This window comes from Oncorhynchus kisutch, linkage group LG15 (genome assembly GCF_002021735.2).
Source record: "Oncorhynchus kisutch isolate 150728-3 linkage group LG15, Okis_V2, whole genome shotgun sequence".
NCBI classification, from domain to species: domain Eukaryota; kingdom Metazoa; phylum Chordata; class Actinopteri; order Salmoniformes; family Salmonidae; genus Oncorhynchus; species Oncorhynchus kisutch.
In genome coordinates, this window is record NC_034188.2 from 60,002,970 (window position 1) to 60,014,188 (window position 11,219).

The 11,219-nt window shown below is 43.6% G+C and overlaps 1 protein-coding gene across 2 annotated transcripts in view; it reads left to right on the top strand.

Annotated features, from left to right (window-relative positions):
- Positions 1 to 11,219, top strand: part of LOC109905613 (schwannomin-interacting protein 1) — a 346,524-nt gene that overhangs the window by 106,664 nt on the left and 228,641 nt on the right. For both annotated transcript variants that reach the window (XM_031790680.1, XM_020503082.2), the window contains 3 exons: positions 1,267 to 1,331; positions 1,588 to 1,653; positions 1,748 to 1,886. In XM_031790680.1, the coding sequence (XP_031646540.1) occupies positions 1,267 to 1,331; positions 1,588 to 1,653; positions 1,748 to 1,886 (270 nt within the window). The remainder of the gene's footprint in view (positions 1 to 1,266; positions 1,332 to 1,587; positions 1,654 to 1,747; positions 1,887 to 11,219) is intronic.

Consider the following 11,219-nt stretch of genomic DNA (forward strand, 5'->3'; position numbering starts at 1 on the left):
GTGGGGTTGATCCGTTAACTTCAGGAAACCATGTTTCTGGAGTCAAGCCCATTCTCAGCAGTGGGTTCTGATCAACCAGACTACAGAGTCCTTTCTGTTATGTGGTGTCATGAATGTTAAACACCAAAGTCGACTTCCTGGAGGATCCATTTACCCCCCTCACCCCCTTTACCCCACCCCAACCCCCTGTCTCCTCTGACTGCTCCATGCTGCCTCTGGGTCGCTCTCCTTCTCTCTGTTTCTGGGCCAAACACAGCTGAATGCTGACTGGCAAAATCAGCAGAGAACTTCCACAGCTAACTTTACTAACTTCACAGGGAAACATCTAACCTCTCCAAGATACCGCCCTTACTACCTCCCTACAGGGGTACCAGTGCTGAGCTGATGAGATCACACTCAACACACAGCACACTCAACACACACACACACACACACAGGCACACCCAAAAGGTAGAGCAGATGGAGATGAGAAAAGAGGGTTTGTTTCTGTCTGTCTGAGAGATTGTTGTTCTAATCTCTTTCTTTCTGTCTGTCTTTATCTCTCTCTGGCTATCCATCTCGCTGTCTTTCTGTCTGTCTTTATCTCTCTCTGGCTATCCATCTTGCTCTCTTTCTGTCTGTCTTTATCTCTCTCTGGCTATCCATCTCGCTCTCTTTCTGTCTGTCTTTATCTCTCTCTGGCTATCCATCTCGCTCTCTTTCTGTCTGTCTTTATCTCTCTCTGACTATCCATCTCGCTCTCTTTCTGTCTGTCTTTATCTCTCTCTGGCTATCCATCTCGCTCTCTTTCTGTCTGTCTTTATCTCTCTCTGGCTATCCATCTCACTCTCTTTCTGTCTGTCTTTATCTCTCTCTGGCTATCCATCTCGCTCTCTTTCTGTCTGTCTTTATCTCTCTCTGGCTATCCATCTCGCTCTCTTTCTGTCTGTCTTTATCTCTCTCTGGCTATCCATCTCGCTCGCTCTCTTTCTGTCTGTCTTTATCTCTCTCTGGCTATCCATCTCGCTGTCTTTCTGTCTGTCTTTATCTCTCTCTGGCTATCCATCTCGCTCTCTTTCTTTCTGTCTGTCTTTATCTCTCTCTGGCTATCCATCTCGCTCTCTTTCTGTCTGTCTTTATCTCTCTCTGGCTATTCATCTCGCTCTCTTTCTATCTGTCTTTATCTCTCTGGCTATCCATCTCGCTCTCTTTCTATCTGTCTTTATCTCTCTGGCTATCCATCTCGCTCTCTTTCTGTCTCTTTCTGTCTCTTTCTCTATCTCATAGGAGGAACTGAAGAGCCTCCAGACTGGCCTGAAGCATGTCAATGATGAAAGTGTTCAGCTGCAGAGGTACTGTAGGTTGGCGCATACACACATAAGCACACACGCACATACGCACATACGCACATACACACATACAGACATACACACACACACATACACACATGTGCGCTTTAAAACTCTATTTCCCAGCAGTGGGGACCAGGGCATCTCTGTATAATTACTGATAACCCCGACACTGGTACTGGAATGATTAGAACTCAGCGCTGTGTACTTGTAGTCTTTATTCTCTCTCACCCTCCCTCCCTGCTTCTCTCTCTCTCAGTCACCAGCTGACTACAGACCTTGAGAACAACTTCAACATGCCCACAATGAAGACCAAGGTGTTGATGTGAGTGTTTGTCTGTGTGTGTGCGTGCGTGTGTGAACATGTGTGTGTGAATGTGTGTGTGTTTCACTCTTTGCTGTGTGTGTATGTTTCCTAGTATCCAGCGCGCTTGGCGTGACTTCCTCCAGAGACAGGAATTGATGGAGAAGAGGAGCCCCTCCCCTCCCTCCCTCTCCTCCTCTGACAAGATGAGCACGTCCATCAGCATGACCACTCTATCAGATGGCATCACCCCTGTAAGTCCCACCCCTCTATCTTTGCTCTGAGTACAGCAGGTGAACTGTCTATGTTATTGTGTAGGGTACACTTCACTAAGGAAAACACATGGTGTGGGTCAGATGGAATGGTGTGTTCTTTTTCAATACATTTTCAATACTAGCCCTAAGGATGTGGTGTGCCGGTGTATTACATGTCTTGTCCAGCAGAGGGCGGTGTCCCTCAGCTCATTTCCCCCTGCCAGATGCAGGCTCACTCACAGGCACTTGAGGGAGGGATCAGCTGGGTAAATAATAAGATGGCGAGTGAGAGAGGTACTCTTGAGTGTCAATGTATTGTCATAGTAATCTCCAAGTCATCATCCAGGTTAAGCCTGAGGTCAAGCTGTGGGCTTCAAGGCGCCCACTCAATGCTGCAGAGAGAAATAGGATTGTTCTCAATGACTCACCTTGATAAATGAAGGTTAAATGGATGATATCAACAGTGGCCTGTTACACCCACAGTGGTGATTTCCAGTTAGTCTCCTCCTCTCTCTACCTCTCACTCCCCCTCTCTGTCCTCCTCTCTATCCCCCCCTCTCACTCTCTCTCTCTGTCCTCCTCTCTCTACCTCTCACTCCCCCTCTCTGTCCTCCTCTCTATCCCCCCTCTCTCTCCTCCTCTCTATCCCCCCTCTCTGTCCTCCTCTCTGTCCTCCTATCTATCCCCCCTCTCTGTCCTCCTCTCTGTCCTCCTCTCTATCCCCCCTCTCTATACCCCTCTCTGTCCTCCTCTCTATCCCCCCTCTCTGTCCTCCTCTCTATCCCCCCTCTCTGTCCTCCTCTCTGTCCTCCTCTCTATCCCCCCTCTCTATCCCCCCTCTCACTCCTTCTCACTGTAGCTTCTGTGGTTCAGATGATGATGTCAGCAGATGACTGGCGTTAAGAGTGAGAGGGTTGGGGAGAGACATCAATACATGGTATTAGTGTTTCACTCACTCACTCACTCACACACACACACACACACACACACACACACACACACACACACACACACATACACACACACGCACACACCTGTCTGTTCTGTCTTCCCCCTTACTCACACAGACACAGATAAACATACTTTGTGTTGAACATCCTGTGGGACCTAACAGTACTGCTGAGCTCAGTGACTCAGAGATGCTGAAACTGTCTGATGATCATCAGAGAGAGAGGGGGGTGTAATAAAAGAGAGAGGGGGGCCCTTTATGATCCCGGGGTAAACTATATAAACGCTTATAAACATGTAAAGTGTTGGTCCCATGTTTCATGAGCTGAAATAAAAGATCCAAGAAATGTTCTATTCGCACAAAAATGTGCAGTTAGTTTACATCCCTGTTAGTGAGCATTTCTCCTTTGCCAAGATAACCCATCAACCTGACAGGTGTGGCATATCAAGAAGCTGATTAAACAGCATGATCATTACACAGGTGCACCTTGTGCAGGGGACAATAAAAGGCCACTCTAAATGTGCAGTTTAGTCACACAGCACAATGCCACTGCGTGCAGTTGGCATGCTGACTGCAGAGATGTCCAGCAGAGCTGGTGTCAGAGAACTGAATGTTGATGTCTATACGGTAAGCTACCTCCAATGTCATTTTAGTGTCGTTTTAGCGCCCTCCTTTAACATCTCTCCTTTAACGTCTCTCCTTTAACGTCTCTCCTTTAACATCTCTCCTCCCTCTCGCCCTCATTTAACATCTCTCCTTTAATGTCTCTCCTTTAACATCTCTCCTTTAATGTCTCTCCTTTAACGACTCTCTTTTAACATCTCTCATTTAACATCTCTCCTCCCTCTCGCCCTCCTTTAACATCTTTCATTTAACATCTCTCCTCCCTCTCGTCCTCCTTTAACATCTATCCTTTAACATCTCTCCTTTAACATTTCTCCTTTAACATCTCTCCTCCCTTTCGCCTTCCTTTAACATCTCTCCTTTAATGTCTCTCCTTTAACGTCTCTCCTTTAATGTCTCTCCTTTAACATCTCTCCTTTAACATCTCTCCTTTAATGTCTCTCCTTTAACGTCTCTCCTTTACTGTCTCTCCTTTAACATCTCTCCTTTAGCATCTCTCCTTTAACATCTCTCCTTTAATGTCTCTCCTTTAACGTCTCTCCTTTAATGTCTCTCCTTTAACGTCTCTCCTTTAATGTCTCTCCTTTAACATCTCTCCTTTAACGTCTCTCCTTTAACGTCTCTCCTTTAATGTCTCTCCTTTAACGTCTCTCCTTTAACGTCTCTCCTTTAATGTCTCTCGTTTAACGTCTCCTTTAACATCTCTCCTTTAACGTCTCTCCTTTAACGTCTCTCCTTTAATGTCTCTCCTTTAACGTCTCTCATTTAATGTCTCTCCTTTAACGTCTCTCCTTTAATGTCTCTCCTTTAACATCTCTCATTTAACATCTCTCCTTTAACATCTCTCCTTTAACGTCTCTCATTTAACGTCTCTCCTTTAACGTCTCTCCTTTAATGTCGCTCCTTTAACATCTCTCCTTTAACATCTCGCCTCCCTTTCGCCTTCCTTTAACATCTCTCCTTTAATGTCTCTCCTTTAACGTCTCTCCTTTAATGTCTCTCCTTTAACATCTCACCTTTAACATCTCTCCTTTAATGTCTCTCCTTTAACATCTCTCCTTTAACGTCTCTCCTTTAATGTCTCTCCTCTAACATCTCTCCTTTAACGTCTCTCCTTTAGCAGCTCTCCTTTAACATCTCTCCTTTAATGTCTCTCCTTTAACATCTCTCCTTTAATGTCTCTCCTTTAACATCTCTCCTTTAATGTCTCTCCTTTAACGTCTCTCCTTTAATGTCTCTCCTTTAACATCTCTCATTTAACATCGCTTCTCCCTCTCGCCCTCCTTTAACATCTCCCCTTTAACATCTCTCCTTTAACATCTCTCCTCCCTCTCGCCTTCCTTTAACATCTCTCCTTTAATGTCTCTCCTTTAACGTCTCTCCTTTAATGTCTCTCCTTTAACGTCTCTCCTTTAATGTCTCTCCTTTAACATCTCTCCTTTAATGTCTCTCATTTAACGTCTCTCCTTTAACGTCTCTCCTTTAACATCTCTCCTTTAATGTCTCTCCTTTAACGTCTCTCCTTTAACGTCTCTCCTTTAACGTCTCTCCTTTAACGTCTCTCCTTTAACGTCTCTCCTTTAATGTCTCTCCTTTAATGTCTCTCATTTAATATCTCTCCTTTAACGTCTCTCCTTTAATGTCGCTCCTTTAACATCTCTCCTTTAACGTCTCTCCTTTAACATCTCTCCTTTAACATCTCTCATTTAACGTCTCTCCTTTAACGTCTCTCCTTTAATGTCTCTCCTTTAACGTCTCTCCTTTAATGTCTCTCCTTTAACGTCTCTCCTTTAACGTCTCTCCTTTAACGTCTCTCATTTAATGTCTCTCCTTTAACGTCTCTCCTTTAACGTCTCTCCTTTAACGTATCTCCTTTAACATCTCTCCTTTAACGTCTCTCCTTTAATGTCTCTCCTTTAACGTCTCTCCTTTAACATCTCTCCTTTAACGTCTCTCCTTTAACGTCTCTCCTTTAACGTCTCTCCTTTAATGTCTCTCCTTTAACGTCTCTCCTTTAATGTCTCCTTTAACGTCTCTTCTTTAACGTCTCTCATTTAACGTCTCTCCTTTAACGTCTCTCATTTAACGTCTCTCCTTTAACGTCTCTCATTTAACGTCTCTCCTTTAACGTCTCTCCTTTAACGTCTCTCCTTTAATGTCTCTCCTTTAACGTCTCTCCTTTAATGTCTCTCCTTTAACGTCTCTTCTTTAACGTCTCTCCTTTAACGTCTCTCGTTTAACGTCTCTCCTTTAACGTCTCCCTTTAACGTCTCTCCTTTAATGTCTCTCCTTTAACGTCTCTCATTTAATGTCTCTCCTTTAACATCTCTCCTTTAATGTCTCTCCTTTAACATCTCTCCTTTAACGTCTCTCCTTTAACATCTCTCCTTTAACGTCTCTCATTTAACGTCTCTCCTTTAACGTCTCTCATTTAATGTCTCTCCTTTAATGTCTCTCCTTTAACGTCTCTCCTTTAATGTCTCTCCTTTAACGTATCTCCTTTAACATCTCTCCTTTAACGTCTCTCCTTTAATGTCTCTCCTTTAACGTCTCTCCTTTAACGTCTCTCCTTTAACGTCTCTCCTTTAATGTCTCTCATTTAACGTCTCTCCTTTAACGTCTCTCATTTAACGTCTCTCCTTTAACGTCTCTCCTTTAACGTTTCTCCTTAATGTCTCTCCTTTAACGTCTCTCCTTTAATGTCTCTCATTTAACGTCTCTCCTTTAACGTCTCTCCTTTAACGTCTCTCCTTTAACGTCTCTCCTTTAACGTCTCTCCTTTAACGTCTCTCCTTTAATGTCTCTCCTTTAACGTCTCTCCTTTAACGTCTCTCCTTTAACGTCTCTCCTTTAACGTCTCTCCTTTAATGTCTCTCATTTAACGTCTCTCCTTTAACGTCTCTCATTTAACGTCTCTCCTTTAACGTCTCTCCTTTAATGTCTCTCATTTAACGTCTCTCCTTTAACGTCTCTCATTTAACGTCTCTCCTTTAACGTCTCTCCTTTAACGTTTCTCCTTTAATGTCTCTCCTTTAACGTCTCTCCTTTAATGTCTCTCATTTAACGTCTCTCCTTTAACGTCTCTCCTTTAACGTCTCTCCTTTAACGTCTCTCCTTTAATGTCTCTCCTTTAACGTCTCTCCTTTAACGTCTCTCCTTTAATGTCTCTCCTTTAACGTCTCTCCTTTAACGTCTCTCCTTTAACGTCTCTCCTTTAACGTCTCTCCTTTAATGTCTCTCATTTAACGTCTCTCCTTTAACGTCTCTCATTTAACGTCTCTCCTTTAACGTCTCTCCTTTAACGTCTCTCCTTTATGGTGATGCAGTGGTGAAAGTGACAATGCTCCCCTGTTGAAATTTCTAATTGGTCCGTTTCTGTCGACCCAGTCATATGTTCCACGTCCCCTCCATTGCCGTTTTTTTACACACACACACACACACACACACACACACACACACACACACACACACACACACACACACACACACACACACACACACACACACACACACACACACACACACACACACAGTGGAATAAGTCCTATTTTCATGGGACACAGTGACTGGGAGGCCATTTCCATCCACACTGATTGAATTTGTAACCTTTGTGCCAGTGATATCAGTCTCTGACAAAGGCTGCATGTGTCTGTCAATGTGGGACCACCGCACATGGTGGGGGGGGGGGGGGGGGGGGGGGGGGGGGGGGGGGGCTCTATGTGTATGTAGTAATACACTGGAATTTTCCATCTCCTTGAGTCTGTAGAAAGTGACAGGTCTGTGATGTACTTAAGGTTACGGTTGTATAGTTATGTGTGTTAGAATTCATTCAGATATACTGCAAAGTCACTATAGTGACACAGTGAAATACCACATTAGACGATTTCCTACTGTATTCCGCACATAATGACCACATGACTCCTGCAGTGTTGCCCATTTCCTTCCAAGCCCAGAGGTAGAAATGATAGTTTTCATTAAAAGAGAACATAACAAAACTCTGGCTTTTATGCCCCAATATGAATCAGCAGCCTTCAATTTGTATTTTTTTTTACTGCGTCAAAACACAGCACACACACATGCACACGCACACACACACACACCGGCTGTTTATAGGAATGGGAGATTAGTGGTAGCCAGCTGTGTTGGGGGTTTGGCTGAATTGCTAGTTAACTCACAATGACTTGAAAAGTTCTGTAATAGAAACATTAGCACTGAATATAATAGACAGTAATCTATTCTGAAATATAATCTCAATTCATGAAAAATGTGACAGTTCCCTGTTTTTCTGCCAAAGACTATCAGCGCTCTGTCTGTCGCTGTCCACTGCCTGGGTGCTGCTCTGTGAAAAGGTGCAGTTACAGAGACTGACCACTAGAGAGAGGTGTTGCACCACAGTCACTCCTAATGCTATAGAGGTCCTCTGATGGACAAACACTTGAGTATTCCTAAAATCAGATCATAGATTATGTATTATGGAGATCTTTATTAAGAACCTGCAACAAGTTTGAGTTGGTGTAATTAGAGTAGTGAATAGAAGGTTGAGTGAGTGAGTGGTGTGTGGGCTGGAGCCTGGTGCTGAAGGGCACAGGGGACATGCAGTCCATCTGCCCTGCTGAAGTGCAGTGGGACTGGGCTACAACAGAGCATCACTAGCCCCCTTACCACCAGCTGCAATGGTTCTCCCTCTCCTCCCTGTCCATCACTCCCTCCATCTGCTCTCTCCTCACCCTCTCTTTCCAAATCCCCACCTCTACTTCCTTTCACATCTCATCCTTATATCCTCTCCCTCCCATATTCCAGTCACCTCACACTCATCATTTCCTCTTCTTCCAGCAGGACAGCCCACAGAAGTGTTTTCCTCCTCGTCTCAGTTCTATTGTCTCCTGCTGGATTATCTCTGTGTGACTCTCTCACACACCTGTCCTAACCAGGTCACTGCCAGACTGCAGCTGTGTGTGTGTGTGTGTGTGTGTGTGTGTGTGTGTGTGTGTGTGTGTGTGTGTGTGTGTGCAGTACACAGCAGGTGAGTGGAACCAGCAGTGTTATCATTTAGCTCTATATTTAGCAGGTAGTGTTATGCATGGAGAAGAGCAGAAGAGAAAAACACAGAGCTGCAGCCTCACATAACCTACTGGTTACCATAGAAATGAATTAAGATCTTGTACCAGCAAAAAGCCTCAACTCTACAATATCAGCCACTTTTTCACTGTTCACAGTAAACAGAGCCATAGAGATAAACAGTGTTCTTCCCACTTTAATTCAGCGGAATTAGCAGCCCATTGTGACATTATCCAGCATATTCCATTTATCGTCCTTCCATGGATTCACGTGAAGGTCAAGTGATGCCAAGCCATTACAGCTAGCCTTGGTTCCTTTAGTCAACTGATTGTTTTGCCTTGGCAACGTAGCTTTTTGGAATAGACACAGCCAGGCAAAAACACAGTAGAAAACAGCTCACTTTATGACATCATTGATGGACAGATGTGGGTTCTCTGTGTTGTTCTATGGAGACGGCTGGGTCCCTCCATTTTACACAGCCCCTCAGGTCCCACTCTGTTAAGCAGTCTCAAATTGACTCTAAATGTGTCATGGCGAAGTTGGACCCAGGTGCAGAGAAGAGACCAGACGAGGAATCAGCGGTTAATTAAGGATAAACATAATACTTCACTGAGAAACAGTGTCAAAAGGATCAACAGCAACACCTGGGAAAAACAACCAACACTCAGTCTCAAAAACTCATGCAGGAAACAAACGCACACGGCACATAATTCAAACTTCAGCAAAGGACAACAGAAAACATACCTCTTTTAACAGGGAAAACATAATGAGTAAATAGGACACACCTGGGTGTTGTTAAGGTCTCTAGGACGGTCTCTGCTGCCCTCTGGTGATAGGTGGAACCATGACACTAAATGATCATCATAGTTGACCTTTGTGTCTTTACATAGTAGTTGATCATCCTCTACAGCTTTAGCCTATCCATGTAATAACATGGAGGACTAGGATGAGGTCAGGCATTATATTTCAAATGTTCTCTTAAAATGTTTGAATTTATGATTGACTTTGAAATATGTAGATTTGAGGAAAATGTGTATTTTTAACTCTGCGCTGCTGTTCCCATTAATGATACAAAGCCCCAAAGCCCCACCTCCTATGTAGAATACCACCTAATACATCAATGGTTATGTATGGTAATTATGCTAATACAGCATACGGTTATGTAAATGATTCTCCGCCCCCCCACTACTAATTGTGACACGCCTGCCAATCCTTGATTGACAGAATAACTATTGTTCTTTTCACCTCTCAGCACTCAGGAACAATCCTTTTTTTTTTTACACCAAATACTAACAGACACATATATGACCAACAACTTCCAAACAATGACCAGATCTCATCTGCCCAGACCTGCATGCTTACATCCTATGTGCCTGCGTTATGGTTTGCCACATGGCCTTAAATTGTAACGATTCGTTTTTCTCCGTCACCCATGTTATTTCAGTATTTCAATCATAAATAATTTGATTTTTCCATTGTGTTAATGATGGCGGATTGATTGATTTCCAAGTTAAACTAATTTATTACACATTTTCTCCAGGAACAATCTAACCCCAGAAATATAATTTATAGAACAGACAACCATTTCTATTCCATTGCAATTCCATTTGAGTCATAGTAGCAGAATGACTGAATTAATATGTATACATTTGATTACTGCTCTATACATGAAAGCACTGTGGTTTCTGGTCTGTCTGTGTGGCTTTCTGTCTCTGGCTGTGTGAAGGATGTGTGTTCGTATGACCCCAGTGTAATGGGAGAGGGACAGACAGGTCTGTCTCTGGCTGTGTGAAGGACGTGTGTTCGTATGACCCCAGTGTAATGGGAGAGGGACAGACAGGTCTGTCTCTGGCTGTGTGAAGGACGTGTGTTCGTATGACCCCAGTGTAATGGGAGAGGGACAGACAGGTCTGTCTCTGCTAATCACCTGCCGCAGACAGCTATGACACACACATTGTCACTCTTTGGATAGGTCTGACACTCTGAGGTGTGTAACACAGTATGTTATGTGTGATGTGTCACATTAGTGGCAGATTGTGTGCTACATGCTCTGGTATGAATGAGCCCTACGTTCCATCCTCATACTGCGTGACGTCGTATCTCAATGTACTGCCTTTCTTAGACCACTAGGGGTCCCTGTTCTGCTGCGGTGGTTACCATGCAGGATATCATCCTGTTGGATTACTTTGAACATGTATCCGTCATCCTTCCTTCTTCGCTTCCTTTCTTCTTTCCTTCCTTTGTCCCTTCCTTGAATTTTTCACTGATATTTGGATAGGTTTAACATAATTGGTCAATTCAAGGTTTCCACAACACCAATATTGTCAGTTAAGATGGATCTATGTAGTAATCTAGTGAAGGAAGGCCCTCTCTCTCTCTCTCTGTCTCTGATAAGGCCAGGTTAGAGGCCTCTCCATTTAACAGGCAAGATAATGAACTCTTATCATCCGTTTTCTAATTAAAGGAGTTAAAAGAACACTCCTTTATTTTCATCTTTTTCATCTCCCTCCGCTTCTATCTGCCCACCATTCCACTGCTCTCTCTCTCTCTCAATTCAATTCAATTCAAGGGCTTTATTGGCATGGGAAACATGTGTTAACATTGCCAAAGCAAGTGAGGTAGATAATATATAAAGTGAAATAAACAATAAAAATGAACAGTAAAACTTCCCCACCCCCACCTCTCTCTCTCTCTCTCTCTTC